The sequence below is a fragment of the Porites lutea genome, chromosome 6 (assembly GCF_958299795.1).
Source record: "Porites lutea chromosome 6, jaPorLute2.1, whole genome shotgun sequence".
Lineage (NCBI taxonomy): Eukaryota > Metazoa > Cnidaria > Anthozoa > Scleractinia > Poritidae > Porites > Porites lutea.
Window position 1 is genome coordinate 2,015,579 of NC_133206.1, and position 22,000 is coordinate 2,037,578.

General features: G+C 37.1%; 1 protein-coding gene across 1 annotated transcript; it reads left to right on the top strand.

Annotated features, from left to right (window-relative positions):
- Window positions 1–298: 298 nt before the first annotated feature.
- On the top strand, window positions 299–20,242 carry LOC140940361 (eukaryotic translation initiation factor 3 subunit B-like). The gene is made up of 20 exons (XM_073389311.1): window positions 299–494; window positions 2,519–2,714; window positions 3,270–3,389; window positions 3,784–3,841; window positions 4,555–4,683; window positions 5,593–5,750; window positions 6,779–6,827; window positions 7,040–7,122; window positions 7,929–7,995; window positions 9,227–9,273; window positions 9,703–9,841; window positions 10,081–10,152; window positions 11,199–11,271; window positions 12,775–12,897; window positions 13,971–14,049; window positions 15,611–15,749; window positions 17,344–17,469; window positions 18,229–18,306; window positions 19,216–19,324; window positions 19,717–20,242. Exons 1-20 carry the CDS (start codon window positions 317–319, stop codon window positions 19,812–19,814), a joined length of 2,121 nt encoding a protein of 706 aa, XP_073245412.1. The 5' UTR covers window positions 299–316; the 3' UTR covers window positions 19,815–20,242.
- Window positions 20,243–22,000: the final 1,758 nt, after the last annotated feature.

Genomic DNA, 22,000 nt, shown 5'->3' on the forward strand with positions numbered 1-22,000 from the left:
ACCTCCACGCCAAGAGATAATTTCAGTGAGCTGAGAATTATATGCTTTTTATTTTTTCTGCCAGAAGTAGGAGGAAAAACAGTAAATCAGCCACCCCTGTGGATTATAGAAAATAAACGAGTTATATAAAAGTTACCTGCTAATGTTTTGATTACAAAGAACAATAAACAGCTGTAAAGTAAGATCAAAATTGAGGTTTTTTCGCAAGCGAGATGTCCTCATGCAAAATTCTTTGATTCTCGCGCCTTCTTTCTACCCTCGCCACAGTCCTCCTCTAAACACGTCATTGTGCACGTGTTTTACGGTGCGCTCGGCTATGATAGGGAAAATGGCGGACGAGAAAGAATTTGATGAAAAGGCTGGTAATAGCGATTCGGACGAAGAAGACGAAGACGAAGACGAAGAAGAAAATGTCAACGGAAGAAACAATGAAGAGGAAGATGAGTCGGAGTTCGATGATCCAGAAGACTTTGTTGATGATATTACCGACGAAGGTTAGTTCTTGTTCAACACGTTTTAAGCCTCGAGGTCTGAATCATCGCTTTTCACCGGTATTGACTGTATTTAAGTCAACTAGGTAGCTGAAAGGAAAGATAGAGAGTTGTAAAGTTTAAAATAGTTCTTTGTTTCTCCCGTTTCTTAACTTAAGTCTACCTCGTGGTTATAAAAATGTTAATTAAGAAGTCCAGCGGCTGGCCTTATTAAAGCTTATTAATTCTTTTTACAGCTTTGTAGTTAGGAATACAAAAGGACTGAGATAGGCCTTCAGTGGAAGCCTTATCTCAGTGGTTCCTGATAGCGCTTTCCCTTTATTTGCCGTAGTTTAATACCAAGAAATATAATGTGAGTTCCCCTATTGTCCATTGCACAGAGTAGCTGGTACATTTCAGTATTTATACATGTAGCTTTTAAGGTGATTCCCTAGTTTTGCACTGCGCATCTCTTACTGCGCATAACAAGATGGCCGCCGTAAAAAAGAGCATGTGAAGTAATATTATTAAAATGAAGTTGACTGAAGAGAAACGCTATTGGAATTTTTGCTTCCTGTTGTTTCTTACCGAGGTAAGACTCAATGTGTTGGGAATGTGCATAACGTAAGCAGTACGCGTGTTGCTGAGTTCGACCTCCTCTCGGAGAACCTCGATAGTGGATGTTTAACTTGTGCTTACTCACTTTGATTTTCATGTAAACACTTTCTTTATCACATTGTGTCCTAAATGTGATATCTCGATGTAAATTCTGTAAAAACGGCTTTTTTAATACTTTCTTCCCCCTTTCACATACATTCTATTTTGAAACTCGCCCCAGTCCTCTCTCAAAAATCGGAGAAAATGCGTTTGGTGCGCACTTTCTGCAGCTCTACCGCAAAAACGAGTACGGTGACCCCCATTTTTTATTTCATGATTTTAATAAGGATAGTGCCTCCTTTCGATGAGAAAAAAATTGGCACAAATCTATGTTCAGTTTTTTGGCAATTTTACTAAATTGTACGGATTGAGCCATCACGGGTCGAAAAGCGCGCGTCCAATTTGATTCTACTTTGGAGCGTAAAGTAAAAAAAAGGGCATTAAAAGGTATTTTTCTGGTACGTAAGTGGATAAACAATACATTAAAGTCAAATTCTGTGTGATATCACATGCATCATCGAAAAAATCACTCCTTTTTGTCTAGTTTTGCGCTGCCCGCGGTTTTTGCAAAAGGGTCCTAAATAGCCGTATTTGTCAGCATTGTGACGTCAAAACGAGCACGGTGACCCCCACTTTTTATTACTTTTTTATCATCCTCTTGACTTGTTACATCAGTGTACCAAGTTTTAGCTAAAATCCATGTTAGGTTCTTTTACTATGGAATCACCTTAAAGGTGATTTTTATATGTAATGATTTTTCTTGTGTTCCCTTTATGCCAACCCCTTTCTCGAAATGGAATGAAAACTGTGAGGCACATTTTATTTACAAAACTGACTTAAATACACATGTACAACTTAGTTAAAGTCCGGACATATGCTTTGTTCTTCTGTATATGGAAACTAATGCCAAAGGAACTGAAAACATTTTTGTTATTCTGAGCTAGTTTTCCTCTTCGTTTTCACAACAGTTTGTGTATTTTGTAATTTAAACTAACTTACAAAGGAGAGGATACCTTTGTAAATGTAACAAACTTTCTTTTTATCATTTTCTCTTTCGTTTTTTCTCTTCTCTTCTTTTCTTTTCTGTACTGTTTTGAAAAAATTAATCCAAATTTTCATTCAGTACCCTTAACTTGCATGGTTTACCCTATAGTTCCAGGAAGCCTATTGTTTATAAGCTCCCGGCTTCTATATAAGCTTCCTTGCCATTACCACTTTAAACATTTGATCTAGTAAATAATTTAGTTAGAATATTGTATATTATCTTTAATGTATTATAAATCTCTGTATATTGTAGTGGTGTTCCTGGTTAATGGCAAAAATAAATGAATGAATGAATGAAGGAATAAAAGTGTTGGAAACATGAAAAAAAAAAAAAACATTTTTTTCAGAGCTCCTGGGGGACATCTTAGTAGAGAAGCCAAAGGAGACCACTGGAACAGACCGGATCATTGTTGTGGATAACGTTCCAACAATTTCACCAGACAGACTTGAAAAGCTTAAGAATGTGATCAGAAAGGTGTTTTCCAAGTTTGGAAAGATTGTTACTGAGCACTATCCTCAGGATGAAAATGGACAAACCAAAGGGTAAGAAAGCTATGTACATGTTTGAACTATAAGAATTAGAGATTTATTACCACAACAATTTTTACTTGCTAATTTGTACATCAGTTTAGTATAAAGTACATGTACTCTGATGAGGGCCTGTCCATGTGTGAATCGAATACATTGCAAGTACATTGCATGTATGTAGTAAATTGGGGCAGAAAAGGCAAGTCATAATAAACGTTTTTGTATAGAATACACAAAATTTGGTTTGGTTTCCCAAACGATGGCATAAAACAATAAATGTTGGAATATGATTCTGAGAACAAATAGTCATCATCAACATCAGGGCAACCTCAGCCAACCTGATTGCCTGGCTGTCCATTTTGTCCCAACTTTCATTCACGGCGATATGTTCAGGTGCTTGAGGCTCCCTTAGCAGATTGTCAGTAAATGTAATCACTGGTTGATCAGGAAAATACAAGTTAAGTTCAATCTGCTTTACATGTCTCCAAAGCTGACTTTGGTTATAAAAGCAGTAATTAAACTCTGAAATGCACATACCATATTTATAGTATGGGTAATATCTCTTTTCAGGTTCATTTTCTTAGAATTCTCCAATGCTAATGATGCAGCTCAAGCAGTCAAAACTGCCAATGGATACAAATTAGACAAGCATCACATCTTTGCTGTAAATCATTTTGAAGACTTTGACAAGTAAGCCTTACCGGATTGCATTGAATAGATTGTTGGTCAGCTCTTACATTAATCTGAACATCTGTGTTTGTCCTACTTAAAGAAGAGCTTTTGCACAAGATACAAGTACCCAAAGCAGCAGTGCTACTGTTTGCAACACTTATGTTTACAGCTGTATGTTGTGGGTCAACCCTATTCCTGGTTTTCATTTCATTTTCCTTTGTTTTGAATGCAGTGCCAAAACTTCATACTCAAAAACAAAGGAAAATGAAATGAAATATAAAAAAAAGTTTAGTCTTTTCTTTTTCTGTTAATTTTATTTTGTATGAGACACAGTGGCTCTTGTTGGATAACATTATAAGATTATTACTTTAACATGTTAAGAGTTGTGCTAATGAAAGCGTTTACCCTGTAGATTAGTGAGTCTAACAAAAGACTGGGAACCACCTACCAAACAACCCTATGTTGAGCAGGTAAACTGCAGTTACTGCACTCCTTATTATGAGATGTTAACATGAGGTGCCAACCTCCATACAAGCTAATCATCATGTTGCACTTCTGCTGCTAAGAAATGAAATACAGCCACTGTGTGAAACAGTGGTAAAACCTCGTTGTCTTGTTTACAACTTAATTTTCTTTGAAAAAAAGATACTGTCTGTCTATATGTTGTGGTTCAAATTAATCCTTGGTTTCAATTTTATTTTCTTGTGTTTCAAACCATTATCATACATTACCATACCCAAAAATGAAAGAAAATAAAATTTAAAGCAAGGATAAAATTGGATCACAACATATAGATGAACTAAGAAGCTTATAAAGCCATCTTGGCAATAGCTATGTGAATTCAAAAAAGCTATACTTTATTAGGCAAAACAACAACTTTGCATGTACATTCAGCTTTTTGGTGCCTTCAGTTTCTATCACAGCACAACTTCAATGTGAAACTTCATTGTGTGAGGTCTTTTGGGCGACATAAACAGACAATGACAAATTTTTCTTTTTCATTCTTAGCTTTGATTCTTGGAAAATTTGCCTTTTTTAACAAATCAAGCGTATTGAAATGATCACAATGAATTTGAAAGAACACAAATTCCCTTTATAAGTGATGATTTTTCAGCCATCACTGTTGTGTTCTACCGTGTCTTTTATTTTTATCTAGTAATGCATTTTTTTCTTATGTTATCAGGCAAACCTAAGATCTTGGCTTTTGGATCCAGATTGTAATGATCAGTATGTTGTGATCCATGGAGGAGGAGATAAAGTTGGAATCATGTGGAACACACCTCAAGAACCTATACTTTCTAGGGAAAGAATGGTGAGTTTGATTTCACAGTGCTGTAGCAGAATCAGGGCTCAATTTAATAAACTGTTGCAAGTGTTATTTACAATTATCGCTTTTCTTAGGGTCTAAAAGCAATAGCTACACTTGTAAATTACACTTTTTAAAGTTTTGTTAAATTGACCCCAGCTTGTGCAGTGTGCCAACTCTTATGGCTTATAGCAATATTTGAAGGTTCCCCGTCACATTTCTTTGAGCTGTAAGAAAATTTAAACAAATTCTGCAACTGCAAATACCTAAAGATACTTCAAAACAAACTAAGCTTGATCCTGGCAGTAAGTGATGAAACTCTCCTTTTGCCAGTTCTGCTGCTGATATAAACAATGCTGTGAACTAGGAGAGAGCAAACTGATTACTGCTAAGAATTGTCACAAAGATAATAATGTACTATAAACACTAGCAGATAAGTCACACCTCAAATTTAGTTTTTTGTTTTTTTTGGGGGGGGAAGCCTACCTGAGTCAGAAAGAGGTTAAACTTTTGCTCAATGAACATAACCTCACCTCATAGCTGGAATTCTTATTTATTCTTTAGCCTTATGCACACACACATTTTAAGGAAATTCACATGTTTTCAAGATATTTTACAGATTAATGTAAGCAATGTCTTGGTAGGGAAAAAGGTGCACCTGTTACCTGTTACATGCAATTTGCCAGTTGTTTTATGTACATGACTTATAATAACCTAAACAAAGGCAAATAAGCTGCATCAGAAATTAAATACTGGTACTCCAGAGGATTCCTTCTTACTAGGTTAAACCCTGCATGAGGGGAAAAAGATGCTGCCTCTAAACCCTGTAATAATAATTTTTTGGTAAATCTGCTGTTTTCCTTGTTATAAGAAATTTGTTGAACTGATTTTTGTATTTATTTTGGATTCATGTAGAACTGGACAGAAACCTATGTACGCTGGTCACCTAAAGGTTCATATTTAGCCACTTTTCATTACCAAGGTATAGCTCTTTGGGGAGGAGAGGAATTTAAGAGGATCATGAGATTCAGTCACCCTGGAGTTCAGCTTATAGACTTTTCTCCTTGTGAAAGGTGAGTATGTTATGCAACAATATGTTAACACAAGGTGTAATAATAACATTTCTTGATTTCACCATTATTTTATTACTCAAACTTTTAGGTTCCCAGGGTTCTCAATAGAAGGCGGCACCCAGCGATTGATCGCCGCTTACTTTGGGATTTATAGCCGCTTACTTTGTATTTAGGTTACTTTTCTTTGCTTTGTTTTGACCCCTCTGGCTTTGCCGAAGAGCCTCCTACTTTATCAGTGATCACCTCCTACTTAAAAATCTATTGAGAACCCTGGGTTCCCAACCACAAAAATGTTTAGTTTGGCCTGCTTTCCACACTAAAATTGTGCTTTTGGAGTGCATTTTGGAGGGGAGGCAGCGTGGCCGAGTGGTCAGCACGTGGGACTCGCAATCCGGCAGTCAAGGGGTTCGAGTACCGCGCTGGCCACTCGCTGGATTTGTTCTCGATTGTCCCAAGTTCAAATCCTCGGCCACACTTGTAAATAGCCAACTGGTTGCCCCCTGCCAGTTGTGGTTTTAAAATCCTGTTATGTTGTATTTGAATTAATTGTTTTCTAAGTATTTACTGATTGTAAAGGGCTTTGGATCACTAAGAGAAAGGTGCCATATAAGTGTATATCATTGAAAAGGGTTTCCATGGTGGAAACATGGGAAATACTGAAATTTGGGAATTGCCATGGTAATAGGATAGGATAGGATAGGATATAGGCTTGTAGCCATAATATGACCAACATTTAGTACTTGATGCTTTCAAGAAAATCTGTACTTGTATCAGTAGAAATCCATTAATGGTTTTTCTTAAAGTTATCATAACAGTTCCTAATTTAATTTATAACAGTCGCAGATTGCACATCTCAGAACGTCCATGCCCCGCAACCCCACAAGAAAGTCACATTTGGCATAGCAGCCCATTATATCATTCTCCACTCAATTATACCTCACCTACTTTAAAATTCCCAATGCTGCCCCTAATTTGTTGTGAACAAAATTAATGCAACAAGTTTCTGTGACATTTGTTTAATTCTTCAGGTATTTAGTAACATTCAGTCCATTAACTGACACTCCTGATGATCCTCAGGTATTGCCTAGTTTTATTTTCTTGATGTCTCTCTTAGATCATATTAATTTGTCATTTGCATTTGGCTTTGTTCTAGTCTGTCTTGCTCTATCAGCTGCAAAGATCATGGATATGAAAATCAGGGTGTTCTGTTGTTATCACTTTACACTGTAAATCCTTTTAATTAATACATGTAATTACCGGTAATAACAGTTTTTTAATATTCTCTTTAGGCCATTGTTATATGGGATATAAGAACAGGGAATAAGAAAAGAGGATTTTTATGTGGAGACCAGTCTCAGTGGCCAGTGTTCAAGTAAGTTATTCTGTTGAATTTGAGGGTACATCTTTCTTTGTAGGGGGGCAAATATCACGCACAAAGTAGTTTGATGCCCAGGTTTATGCAGTCTAAGGGCATTTTATTCTTTACTGTGAAGAACTGTTTTTTTCTTCTCTCCAATTGTCTTTTCAAGTCTTACTATCCAGTATTCCAGTGAATTGAGTTGAGATTAAAAACCAACATGTACACTTGAAAATATAGTGCAAAGCTCTTTTTTTCTGAAGTTGCCTCATTAAGCACTGAAAACATTTTTAATAATGTTATTGACCATTAGTCATTTAGAACAGTGAGAGAACATGCATATCAATTCCTCATTTTAATGTTTTATCATACAGAAGGGAAGTCATAGAGGATATTACATGGCCACGCGGAGATATGAACTTTCCCTTTGAGTGTTGAAAAATATTTCACGGGTGAGCGCATTGAAAGGGTGAAATATTTTTTCAACTCAAGAAGAGAAATTTCGTATCTCCAAGCAGCCCTGTAACGTTCTATTTATTATATAAACGCTAATGAAATACAAAAGCATTTCACTCTAATAGTTTTTTGGTGTGAAATGCGCCATGAAGCCATAGCAATGGTGATATTTTCAGGTGTGAAGATAACATGTTATTGTCACATGTGAAGATACCAAGTTTTTGCGTGAAAGCTCACTTGGTATTTCATTGGTGTTTATATAATAAGTAATAATACAGCAGTAAGTGAATACTTATGTGTTAAAAAGTTGTACATTTAATAATGATAATGATCGTCACAACAAAAATATTATTTTGTTTTCGTAGGTGGAGTGCCAAGGGCAAGTACTTTGGACGCCTAGGAGAGGACAGCATTAGTATATATGAAACTCCGGTAAGTTGCTGGATTGTTATTAATTTAACTAGTTTTTTCTTATTATTGGCTGACTTTGGTTTCTCCCTGCCCCATTTGATTCAGTGGAGGAATGAAGAGTGAAGCTTTATTTAATCTTTGGTTTGATGAAGTTGGTTAGACCTCTAGCAAAAAAAACTATGCTAATAAGCCGAGAGAAAAAGGAAAGGGGCATTATTAAAACTAACATTTTATAGGCTATTTGGATTATTTAGACTGTTCACAGTCCCCTATTTTTCTGTGAGATCATCAAGATACTGTATAGCCCATCTTACCGTTAATGGTGGCCATCATGAATTTCAAATGTGTATGTACCAAGGGGGCGGGCGTCGGGGATTATAGCTCTAGGGGAAGGGGGGCGAGAAAAATAGAGGGACTGTAATAAAATCACTGCAGCTTGCATTCACAGAGCGATTGTACCAGCAATGCAGGAGTTTGATTGGTCATTAGACAATAAATGTTAATTTGCATTGACAACGGGTTTAGTTTAAGTTGCCGACACTGACAAGTCATTGAAAAGTCGTTGTTTCTATAGAACGTACGATTTTATAATACTGCCATAAGGCACATCTTGAGCAAACACACAAAGGATGTTTGGTATTTTGTGGATGAATCACATAAGCCAGCATGCTTTTGAAGCAGCCCGGCAAGGGGAATGTTGTAACTCAACGCTACGCTGACGCAAAAAAGACGACCTGTCAGAAATGCCTGGCTTTTTATTGGGAGGTTTAACCATTTTAATCAGTGGTGAAGTGAGCATGCTTAGCACTTTGATTATGAAAATGTTTCACCTGTGAATGTTTGCCAATTTCATTTTGAGGAATGGCCCAGAAACTGTATAAAATCACTGCTTTGAAAGGAGATATTTGTAAACACGCAAAATCGATGCTAAACATGTCTGGCGTGTTTTTCATAGCCTGCAGAGTTTCTTAATTAATGAATGGTAAAAGGCGTGAAATTCCTGTCACGCCTCCTGAACACAAGCTGCAGTGATGTTATTACAGTACCTCTGTTTTTCTCGCTTCCTCCCAAACAACCCCCCATAGCCCCTAAGTAGTATTGACACTCATGCCGAAGATGGCAGCCCGTAACGCAAAGCGCTCGATCTCAACGATCTTACGGAAAAATAGAGGACTATGAACAGTCTAGGATTATTTCACTTAAAATTTTTTTCTCTTAAAAGATTTTTTATTTACTTAATTATTTTTTGTAGTCTTTTGGTCTCTTGGAAAAGAAAAGTTTAAAGATCCAAGATGTTAGGTGAGTATTACACCTCAATCAGTTTGGTAGTTAAGGGTGGATATTTATTTATCTAAGCTCTACAGCTTCGATATTAGACTGAATAGTCATCATAATAGTTGAGTTTGCAAGAAGACAGGAATTGACAGAGAATGAACAACAAAAACAACAACAGCAAAAAGCTTCACATTATCTTTCAGCCAAACAAAAATTCCTTCTCGTCTGGAATAGTTGTATTAATTTCATTAAGTTGCTTCTCGTAATCAACTTTTGAAATACACACTTGGATAGGCCTTTGATTTGGATTGTGACTCTAATTACTGTTTATCATGATGGTCTTTGGTTTTGCCTGAAGGCTTTTGAAAATTGTACCAGATTTAATGGCTGATGACTAATGGAATGATTCAAGGTTAGCTTAGGTGTACATGTTTATTGCTTTGTTTTTACCAGGGATTTTGCCTGGTCACCATCCGATGACATGATAGCTTTTTGGGTTCCTGAGAATAAAGACACTCCAGCCCGCGTAACACTCATGGAGATTCCTAGTAGGAAAGAAATCAGAGTTAAAAATCTGTTTAATGTCTCTGAGGTAAAATTCTCTTATTTTATATTCATTATTATTTTTTATTAACATTATTGTTATTACCATTATTGTTTTTGTTATTTTTATTTATGACATTTGCAGTTGAGATTAGTACTTATGGTGACCTGGTCAGAAATGCGTCCTTTCTAAAAGAAAAATATATTTTTGCCAGCCTTAGAACGGTTAACTTATGTGTTAAGTAGATTTTTATGTTGTGTCTTACTGTGTTTTGCTTATGTTATTAGTGTAAAGTGTTCTGGCATCAAAAAGGAGATTACCTTGCTGTAAAAGTGGACAGGTACACCAAAAGCAAAAAGGTAAGAGACTAGTTTCTGACAAACACTGACATTTTGCCGCTCATGTGGAAATTACAGCAAGATACTGCAGCTGGTGAAACTCTACGTTGAAATAATTATTTTAAATTTTTGTACTCCTGCATTGTTTTTGTGACCAGGTCTACAATGTTGCTGTATTTGTTGACAAAAAACAAGTGAAATTAATTAAACGCTGGTTCCCTAATCATTCTACTGCTGGTTAAAGAAGTTTATGAAATACCTTATAGAGCTCTAATCAGTAACATAATGATGAAAGGATATCCATAAAACTGGCAGTAAGTGATGAAACTCTCCTTTTGCCAGTTCTGCTGCTGACATTAAAAGTGCTGAGAACTGGGAGAGAGTAAACTGATTTCTGCTATGTTTATTTTGTCTTTAGCGTGGTTCAGACAATCTTGAAAAGGTCTTGAATTATAGTAGTCATCTTGAGAAGTACTTGATTTCTTTATAAGGTCTTGAAAAGTCCTTGAAATTCACTACCTTGTCTACACCTGACACAATTTTCTGTATAATTAGTTTTTTTTTCGCTGAGGAAAATTTGGCTCATCCTCGGTGTGAGAACCTGTAAAACTCACAGGTAACGTAAAAACATTTTTGTGCATGAACAATATTTTACTACTGTTTCTTTATTTCAAATTATTTTTGTACCTAAGATGCAATTGCAAGTCATTTTGCAGACTGTTGTCGCGGAAAGTAAAAAATAATGTGATCAACTGTGGCTGAAGAACTAAAAGTTGCAAATGACTCCATGACTTGTTTTAGCCATTCATGAGGTGTTCAAAACGGGATTAAAGAACACTGATTTTTAAATTCTGAGTAAATCTTAGTCCTTAAAACCTGCAATTTGTCCTTGAAAAATCCTTGAAATTTGTTTGTGTGAAGTTGTACGAACCATGTTTAGGAAAGTTATTTTCAGACTAGGATCACAAAAATTTGCCCTCACATACAAATAAGCCTGCAACCTGGAGTAGTTTTACCTAGAGAATTAAGTGTACTTGTTGTAATATACCCTTGAATTATGCTTACAGGGTCTGTACTACAACCTTGAATTGTTCCGTGTGCGTGAGAGGCAGATTCCAGTGGATGTTGTAGAAATGAAAGGTTGGTAAATTCAGATTTTAATGCATGCATTGTTGGATCGTTCAAAGTTATTTATTGTAAGATAGTTGTTAAAAAAACAATATCATTTAGTGAAAATGTTGTGTTAATACAGGGTGTGCGGGTCAGTATTTCTATGTGAAACCTGAACAATGCAATATTAAATATTATTATTATTATCATTATTATTATTACAGTAGTTGCTTTATTGAAGAGGGTGATCTGTATGAAACAATTTCAGGCAAAGTTCAACAAGGACTTAATTGAATTAAGGGAATACATTGTACTTAAAGAGAGTGAATTAGCCTTGCTGCCATGGGTTTGCTAATACATTGGCATTGTACTATGGCACTTTCTCTGATTTACAAGTTGTATAATTAATGGTCTTACACTTTCATACATCTCAGAACTTTTTAGGCCACTCATTGCTCATTATAATTTAAGTAGCAGTAGTAATACATGCAAAAATTTGCAATTCACATAAAAGAATAGTTACTTGCATAATAGTACTTTAAACACTCCCACGTTGTCAGCCTCAAATATGTTATTAGTTGTTATTATCATATCAGGTAGCTCACTTAACCTGTGTAAAGTAATGGTGGGCATTTTGGCGTTTGTTCCCTCTCATTTCTCAGCCACACCCCCATCTTCCCCTCCTCATCAACACCACTTTACTTGATCAGTTGTAGTGATGGTGTTCTGGTTTTGGGAAGGGAGAGAAATGTTAACATGGTCTTCAGTGTCAGCTGATTAATAAGTGCTGATACTGTCGTAAAAGTTAACTACATTATATTATATTATTTAACGGTAATTTTTGACTTGTAGGTGACTCATCTCACACTCATTTCTTGTCTGTTCTTTTAACATGAATACAAATCTTTAGGATCCTAAGTCAAGTTGTTTTATAATAGTAATAATAATAGTAATAGTAATGATAATAAAAACTTTATTTAAGTCTCGAGCTTCTAGCTTAGCAAAAGTGCTGAAACTAATCGGGAAGACGTAACTTAAAAACAAAATTAAAATAAATATCAATATATGGAGACTAATGAATTAAAATAACTATAAATAAAACCTAATATATTCTCTACATTTGTCTTATAGAGACATAACAAAAAAATTAAAATGAAAATAAATAACGATAGATAGAATCTAATGAATCAAAATAACTATAACTATAGAAAGAGCCTAATATATGTATTAAGACCTACATTACGTTAGTATTAAGCACTGCATAAAATACAATTCTTACAATTATTATTAAATGTGGGAAATGTTTAATGTTTGAAAGCCAGTTAGCTCTTATCCTTGGTTAACTGCCAAAAGGACATATAAGTTGTCATGGTAACAGGATTAGCACTAATTGTCTTTTGACCAACCAGGCCATGGTAGATAAGTGATCTCCTGCGAGACAACTCAGTTCAAAATTTATTGTTGAACTGATGCTGATAGTGTGCCAGCTGCTGAAATACCTTTTTGTTCTGTTTGTTACTCTCCCACTTACAGAAGCTGTTACTGCTTTTTCATGGGAGCCTGGCGGTAGCAAATTTGCTATAATCCACGGTGAAAGTCCCAGAATATCAGCCAGTTTCTACAATATGGAGGAGAAAGGCAAAGTTACGCTTTTAAGTGAGTATTATATTTTCTGATAAAATGCATATGGTGGTTACACAGTAATGTTATGCCTTGTAACAAACTTTTAATCATTCTTGTTTTGCTCACTTACTTTTTGGTTTATTTGGCGAAGTAATAGTGTTCCAGTGGCACAACAATGTTTATGTGCTCTATTTATTTATTTATTTATTTATTTATCATTTATTTATAGATTCGTACAATGTACAGGGGAGAGAACAATAGGACACGTAGTCCCCTACTTTGTTCACCCTCCTAATCCAACCCCATAAAATGTAGAAAAACCAACCCCTTACCCCAAAAAACTAGAATTAAATATTAATAATATACTATAGATATCAACCTAAGAAGTAGAGATTATCTGATTACAGATTATCCCTCTGTTTTTCTTTTTTTTTCCCCGAAATGTGTTGATTTTCCTGTGTAGCCACTAGACAGTTTGACCTTTTTCAATGCAGTAGTTACAATAATTCTAGAATGTAAGCAAATGATGAAATTCTCCTAAAGCCAGTTCTGCTACTGAAGTTAAGTGTTGAGAACTGGGAGAGAACCAAACTGATGCTTAAATGTTATACAACAGCTGCACTGTATGCAAGTGTTGTCAGCAACAGTAGTACATGTAAACAGCTGGTCAAACCTTTTACCCTAGCGGTAGTCAATTATGAAGACTTGCATTTCCATACTAACTTTGAAGTGTGTGGATATTATCCTATGTTGTGACCATTCAATAGAGCCTCTTCAGCAGTACTGTGATGTGTTACTAACGTAATTCATCTCCCATGATATTAATAGGTAATCAAATGGTATACTCGTGAATTTAGAGAATAATTTCACTTTCGTTTTGTAATAGGATTTGGACAAAACGTGCGTGAAATTATTCCCTGATTTAACTCCCCGGATTACACATACGTATATTTTCAGAAAGTTGAAAACGGATATTTGGGAATTTTGTTGAGTTTCCAATGTTATGAAATTTTAGGTTTATGAGAATGAAGGACACAATTTTGAGAATTTTGAAAATTTCGCCTTTGACTAATGTGCATGGCAACTTGCTTTGTATTTGTTTGCAGAAACATTTGAGAAGAAACAAGTCAATAGTATATTCTGGTCACCTACTGGACAATTTTGCATTCTAGCTGGTCTTAGAAAGTAAGTTCGAGGGTAGTAAATCCAAAGAAGTAACCAGTGAAGACATTAAAAAGCTCAGTATTAAAAAGATCACAAGTTCTAATTTATTTTATTTTGCTGGTTGCTTCTTCTTTGAGATGGGGAGGGAATTCAAGAAAAACAACCTTTCATTGGTCCTTTTTAATCGCCTTAAAATCTTACACATTATACCGGTAGGTCTAATTAGCAAAAAGGAAAACAACTTGGCATGTGCAGCACACTTTTTTCTACATTTCTTTGACATTGTTTCGCACAACTATAACGTGAAAATTCCTAATTACACATCTTACATGTATGTAGGAAATGTCGTATGTGCTCACCAAAAGTTTTGTTGCTTGTGTTCTTGTTCGCTTTTTTTTTCCCTGCCGCTCATTTTCACCTTGGAGGCCGCTAACATTTCTCTTTTTTTCACCGCCAATTTTCATGTTTTTCTTCCAACGAAATTTGTCTCCTTTCTCGGATTTATAGATAACTAAATTTTCTTACCCGTGGTGATCCGCTATTAAAAAAAGTCAGGCTTCTTGAAATTCGAAACTTGATTTTCGTGTCTCGAAACTCGATTTGTTCGAGTTTCGAGACTCCAGCATCGAGTCCCAAGTCTCTTTTAAGCGGTTCCGTAGGATTTGCCGACCAGTTTTAGTTGTAACTAAACCTACCTGAGTGAAGCATACTAATTTCTGCTGCTTTTATTACAGGTGAAAACGAATTAGGCAACGTAACCTTTTGCTACCTACTGTACACATTTAAAGGAAATTACATGATTGCTAAATTAATAATAATAATAAAAAAGGTACAACGACATTGAATTTTGAATCACTGAATTATTTTCCTCTTTTGTCGTTTTTTTGTCAAAAATTTCTCATTTGAGGGCGTTAGAGAACAGCTAAGAAATTTTTTCTCTAGACCTGGGATCGTAACACAATGTTCTCAATCTGCTGCTAATGAAAACTAAACTGTCCTTCAGCTCTTACGCTGAGACTTAACAAACTGATTTTCATGATTTTAGTCAGTTTGGATAAAATAGGCCCTATGCAGCTAGCCATTCACGTGGTACAAAACCGCCACGCTGGAGAGCAAAAGTCGCACTGGGACATACAAGACATACATGATTTGAAATGGTAATTTTCTTTGTTTGTCTTGTCCCAGTGCGACTTTTGCTCTCCAGCACGGCGGTTTTGTACCACGTGAATGGCTAGCTGCAAAGGGCCTATAGGGACAGTAAAGAGAAGTGTGACGTCACATTACCATAGTAGCAAAATTTCAGGATCTTAATAGTCTTTCTTAACAGAGAAGGCCACTTGATTAGTCGACCAATGGAAGGCAAGACGAAGTATGGGCTTGCTACCGTTTTGTTTCTCAGTGCAAGCGTGCACGGGAAAGTCATACATGTCAATTTTTCCGTTTTCTTCGGCCAGATTTGTAGGACCACGGTTTGTTGGGATCCAAAAATTTTGCTACCATGGCAACGTGACGTAACTTCTTTCTCTATGGTGTAATTATTGTTTTTATTAGTGATGTTTGTATGTGTGCTCGTATTTTGCAGCATGAATGGTGTTTTAGAATTCTATGACACTGCTGATGTTGTGTGCATGAACCAGGCAGAACACTTTATGGCAACTGACGTGGAGTGGGACCCAACTGGCCGATATGTTGCTACATCCGTCAGCTGGTGGGCACATAAGGTAGAATTTCGACTCTCTATTAGTCTAGTAAAGCAGCTTCCCACAACTTTAAGTTCTAGAAGCTGTGTCAGACTTGTCACTGTTCGACTAATATGAACAATCTGATTGAAATGTTCTCGTTTTCTATTCAGTGTTGTTAACGGCCCCTGTAATTCCTTGTGGTCTTGAGTCCTATCATACCCTCCTAACCAACACCAGTTCACATGTTTTGAACAATTGTAAAACTGGTGGCTCTGTTGCAGAGGAGGAAAAACAATGTAAACATGGTCTTCAGTGTCGACTGCCTTTTTAATTGCTGATACTAAAGTTTACGTTTGCAACATTCACCTCGGAAGTAACTCACTGGTGCTGCGCTACCACGCACCCAGAGTCAGGCTTTTCTCTCACTATATAAATTTGACACAAAGAGTTGGCTACATGTGGCTTCGCCCGCTGTTTTCTTCTCCCCATGGTGCGGGCTTGGATTAGGATGTAACAGGCCAGCTTTGAATTATCAAGATTCGTACTTGACTCCGAGGCTGAGTTGTATAATGCAGAAGAATTGAATCGTAAATCCTTGAATCTCAATGTGATTTCTTTTAATTTATTCCCCTCCGCCTCGTAGCCAAGTATAAATTATAATTAATTTATAACAGGCCCATAGAGAGGAAAAGTGTGACGTCACGTAACCATGGTAGCAAAATTTCTGGGTCACAAAAATAGGGAGCTTAAGTATCAACGACGGCTACGGCAACGAGAAAGGCAAAAACGCAATAGGTTTATATTAGCACAACATCTTGCAGGTGCATCACTCTTTTCATGTCTTAGCCGTGGATGCACGTCTGCAACATGAAACTTCCAAACTTCACTCGCCCGCTTCTTGGAGTGCGTGAACATAACAAAAATTTTCTGTTTCTTTTCTAAACCTTAAATACGGTCCTTTCGGATTCAACCACAGAAAATTTCGCCAACATTTGACAAATTAAATAAAAGTGAATAAGATCGATGAGGTTGGAACAGTGCGATTTCCTTTTTAAAGTGATGTTTTCGGTTTTTTGTCAGTCTAGAAATTTTGCTACGATGGCAACGTGACGTAACGACTTCTCCTTTCTATTGTAGCTTGTGTCAGGCTCTCAGATAGGTCGCAAAAACTAGCTTCAGTTTTCACAATCTTTACCTTGAGGGATGTTGAAAAGCTATTCCTAAGAATCTCAATATTGAGATTCGAAGGAAACAAAATAAACTGTTTTTCTCCGAGGGACCAGTCTTCAAGCGATTTGTTATATAACCCACGGAGAAGAACTTTTTCGTGTACAAATTTATAATAAATCTCGCGAGCGGTCAACATTCGCGGGTAAGTGGGTAACAGTGCCTTGTTACCCTCTGACGTCATAGATTTTGCAGTGTTGCCCGCTCAGAGATTTTGGCGGGAAACAGTTTCATTGTTAGATGTCATGTGACCTCAAAATAACCAATGAGAGCGCGCGCTGTTGGGAAAAAACTTCCAGCTACATAACAAAACAAAATTAACTGTTTCCCAAGTAACCAGTAGTCATTAAGTGTTTATTTTTAGCTGCACTCATGATTTTCTTGCATTTTTGTATTTTCTTTGTAGGTGGATAATGGTTATTATATCTGGTCATTTCAAGGAAAGCTTCTCCAGCGTCATGCTTTAGATCAGTTTTGTTCGTTGCTATGGAGACCCAGACCTCCTACCCTGCTGACGGAAGCTGATATTAAGGTAAGGTACTGGTGATGAACCTGACTGTGCTCAATGCTGCCTGGTAAACCAGCTTCACTTTGCAGCTGTGAAGGTTCTCTGCTTTCTTTGTGCCATTTCTTTTGTCTAGATCGGTGACTTTGAATTAAAACATCCTTTTCCTGCTGATACATCTTCCTCTATAGTCTTTGTGAAAAGCTTCCTTATGCCAAGAACGAGTCAACCAGGAATTTGCAGTGGTGGTACACGTTGGTTTCTTAACCCTTTCGCTGCTGGGAATTTTGCTGAAAAACGCGATTTGAAGCTAGTTGAGCCCGTTTTTGGCCACTGTCTTGTTATAAAGACCACAAAGCCGTTTACAGGTCGTACACTTCGCGGCCTTCTGATCTAGATGTAAAATATCAGCTTCCGAGGTTCGGGCGTGCGCAGAAAGGGTGACACAGCAGTCTTGACTTTTTCTTTTCGCTTTCTCTCCTCTCCTCCCCTCTTCTTTGGCTTTTCTTGCCTCAATGGGGCGAATTGGTTGAATTAGGTTTACGGAATCTTTCAGTTCGTTTTAGCAATATTTCTGGGTATAATATGGTATACTATGCTTCTTTCATTCTGGGGTATATTGAAGAAATTTTGGTTGAATTTGAGGAGGGGGGAGACTATTGGCTTTTTTTTAGACTAAGAGCTAAGAGCATATTTATTCAGTTATGCAAACTACTAATTCTTACGTAAAACTGAAAAGTGCATATATGTTAACAGTAATGGAAAGTAACGTATGCTCTATTTCAGAATATCAAGAAGGACATCAAGAAATTCCAGCGCATGTTTGAGATCAAGGATCGAATGAGCCAGTCTCGAGCATCCAAGGTGAGCCTATTGACGCTTTGAAGTTGAAAAATGTGCATCTGTGTTGTGGGCTTTTAATCAAAGTGATCACACAAAGGCGCAATACATATTGGTAAAACTTGCGAAGTTGTCGTGAAATTGTAACAACAAGTGTAAGAATTTAGCAAATCTATAGAAGTTTATCAACATACAAATTTTACTATTTTGAGAAAGCAACTGTGACTTTTCTTGCTAACTAAGACTAAATCGTGGACCTGCCAATCACCAGAGACAGTAAATCAAATAAACCAATCAGAGCTCGAAGCAGTACTGGTGAACGGCAAGCTCCGAAGTACAAACACTTTGGTTTCAATTCCGCTTCTGATTGTCAAGAAAATGGCGGAAGGATTTTAACAATGCGTGAGCAATGACAAACCGAAGAAGTAGAAAAATTATTGTCAGCATGTTATAGACAGTCCTCTCTCCTAAGAAATTACTGTTTTAATGTAACCTCCTTCTTGGCATCGTTGCATGGCATGTTTTGGATGTCGGTTGCAAACGGTGTATGTGTGGAGGAAGAGTTCGGCGTGGTCGTCTTCAGAACTGAAGCTGATAGATGCTTTCGTTCTTCCTAAAACCGCGCTACATGTGAATAAATAAGAATAGAGATTTGACTGTTGGGACATTGTATTACAAAAAAAATTCTTCAAAACGAGGCTGCGAATAACAGCAAATGTCATCACTGATTAAGAGACCCGGATGAGTTCCAAAAGCTCTGCGTAACTTTCAGAAAATTGCAAGGTGTTGAAGAATATTTTTCTGTTATATTTGACTTTCTTTGTGTAGGAAACGTCAACCGATAGTGCATACGGGGCGTCTTAAAGACAAGAAATAGAAAAAAGTTGTTTAGTTTCGTATTGTGCATACAATATTTTATGTTTTTACCTTTAGGAGCTGATTGAGAGGCGGCGACGAAAGATGAAAGATTATCAGGGCTACAGACAGAAGAAGAACATGGAGTTTACGCAGCAGAAGGCGCTGCGCTTGGAATTACGAAATGGTAAGTGGAAAAATGCTGGTATCATGTGTCATGTAAATCATAAGTTATAAGTAATTTTTTGCTTGGAAAGGGGCCGTGTCGAACGCTCCGAGCCCTGGACTTGCAATCCCATGTCTCGTGTGGCCGTGTTCATGTTCAGCCTGGGCCTAGTAACATTAAAAGTAACGGTAGACCTAGCAGCGAACGTCCGACACTTTCCTCATTCAAACTCTTTATTTTAACACCCGAAAGTAGTGGTTTAATGCGTCTTAAGATTTGTTTGTTTATATCCAACCGGTTGGTATCCTGTCAGTTAGGATTTTTAGGTGTGAGTTATTTGTTTCAGTTACCCCGTGAAGCTCTTAAAGAGGAGAGGATATTGAAGTATTTGTTTGTTTGTTTTTTCCTGTTAGGTATTGACACGGATGAGTTGGACAGTAATGCAGATGAGTTTGAGGACGAGTCGGTGGAGTTCTTTATCAAAGAAGAGACCACCGAAGTTGAGGAGTAGTTCATATTTGTTTGACGTCATTTTCCCGAAAGAGAGCGCCACAGTCCCAACAAGTGAAAAGAAAACAAGTTATTTGATTCGAAATATTCCTGTCTTGTTCAGACAAACTGAGTGCTTTAGACTGATTCTAATAGGCACTTGGTATCATACAAGTTTAACACAAAAGGTTCTGATTTAGTGTTTGCTCTGTAGTGTGTAGTAGTTCTATAATAGCCAATTTTCTCTGTGATAGATCTGACCAGTGATTGTAGCCTTTTAACTATAGTTGTGTAGAAATGAGTAGTACAAAAAGCTGTTGGTTTGTACCAAAACGCGAGTTCCTTTTGAGGATCTCGCACTGTTTAATCAAAATTTTAATTCCCAACATCCATTGTAAAATCAACCTTTCTGCTCGTCATAGGAAATTAAAATGGAATATTGTCTGTTCACTTGTTGTTGTTAATTGTCTTTTCTCCTTCGATATATACCATTGTCATTGGGTAAAAGGCCACTTTAGAAACCTGAAGGGAACTGGGGCCGAAATGCGCCCCGCAATTGTTTCTGGGATTGTTACTGGGGACAAAAGCGGTTCCAGAAGTCTTTGCAAATTAACTCCACCCAGTTTCCTTTTCGTTTCTTTAGTGGCGAATGACCGAATTGAGTGTTGCCCATAAAATTTGCAGGCGCACGACCTGACACTTGAGAGCGCCACTTCTGACGCGTTATGAAACATCAAAATACTTTGCCGGGGCATAACTTGTCCCAGTCACACGCATTAGCTGTAATACAAATGCTAGCGAAAAGTAGATAATTGATGCCTACAAAAGTAGCTTAACGCATGATCGCTCTACGCTCCTACATTTTGCAGTGTGAATGTTTGCCATGCGCTTGCGCCCAAATGTTCTTCAGCCTGATTTCCATTCGCCATTGAGAGTGAGAGACTGGGTCGGTGTCGTGCCCAATTGCACTATGGGACTGTTTTTGACTGCTTTTTTGAGACCAGACATGTGGACTGAGACGGCTGCATAGCCGGTGCGCCTTTACATGCTGACGTCCAATCTCACCTCTGTACTGGTTCCTCTGTAATTCTGGCACTAGCTGTAAGACCCGGGGGTGGGGGCCACCCAACATGACAAAGTTTTAAAGTACAAGTAAGGGTTATTTACCTGGAACGAGGGGGTATGTGATATATTTACCTGGTACCGCTCCGAGCTAAGAGTAACCCCATCTCGGAACTGCAAGAGAAAGAAACTAACACCACCATTTCTTTCTTTCTTTCTTTCTTGGCTTGTTCCATAAAAATCACATTATTTCGTCAACCCACACCTTGTTGGCTCCTTTGTTTACAAGAACCTGATTTTTAAAGCATCAGTTGCTAATTCAGATTCGGGCAATAAATCAGTTGGCACACCTAAGTTACATTCCCAACATTCGCTGATAGTAACTGAAAAAAAAAATCCGAAAAAAACAGGTCCGCAGAAAGTTAATTCAGTTGCTTAGTGATCCCGACTGAAATAATACACATCAAATTTGCATATATCCAGTGACTGTCTTTTATAAACAAAACCCGTTTTTTTAAATCATACTCATTGTTTCGTCTCAATGAATATTATGTTTCCTTTGTAATTCAAGCTTTCAGCTGCAGATGCAAAATAAACTTAAGAGCTTCAAATAAATAATGTATTTGCACTGCCGAAAATGGTGTTGCTATGAGATAAGTGTTTTATGCAAAGACAGTTACAATTTTATTCGACAGTTACTTCACCACAATCCTGTTTAGAATCGGCTTGGATTTAACTTTAATGAAAACATGGAAGGCAACAGGCGAAATAGAGAAAATACTGTCTAGGAATTTTTCTGAATAATGACGATTGCGGGCTCAAAAGCGGAGGAATACGTCCAAAAAATCAACAGACTTTATGACATCCACTTAGCAAGAGAATTACGTCACTTAGAAGACGAGAGAAGGTTTTATCTAAAGACGTTTCGTACCGAATTCAAGCTGGTGATAGAGAAGCGACAGAAAATAAGAAACAAAGCTAAAGAGTACAGGCGCCTACGAGGTTTAAAGAACCAAGAGATATCGGCCCCCGAAGGTTTTCGTGAGGGTAACGAGGAAATATTTATCACCGAGGTTGGGACAAACAGCCCTGAAGTTTAAAACTATTATCTTTTCATTCAGGAGTTAAAACTGGTGAGTTTTTGTA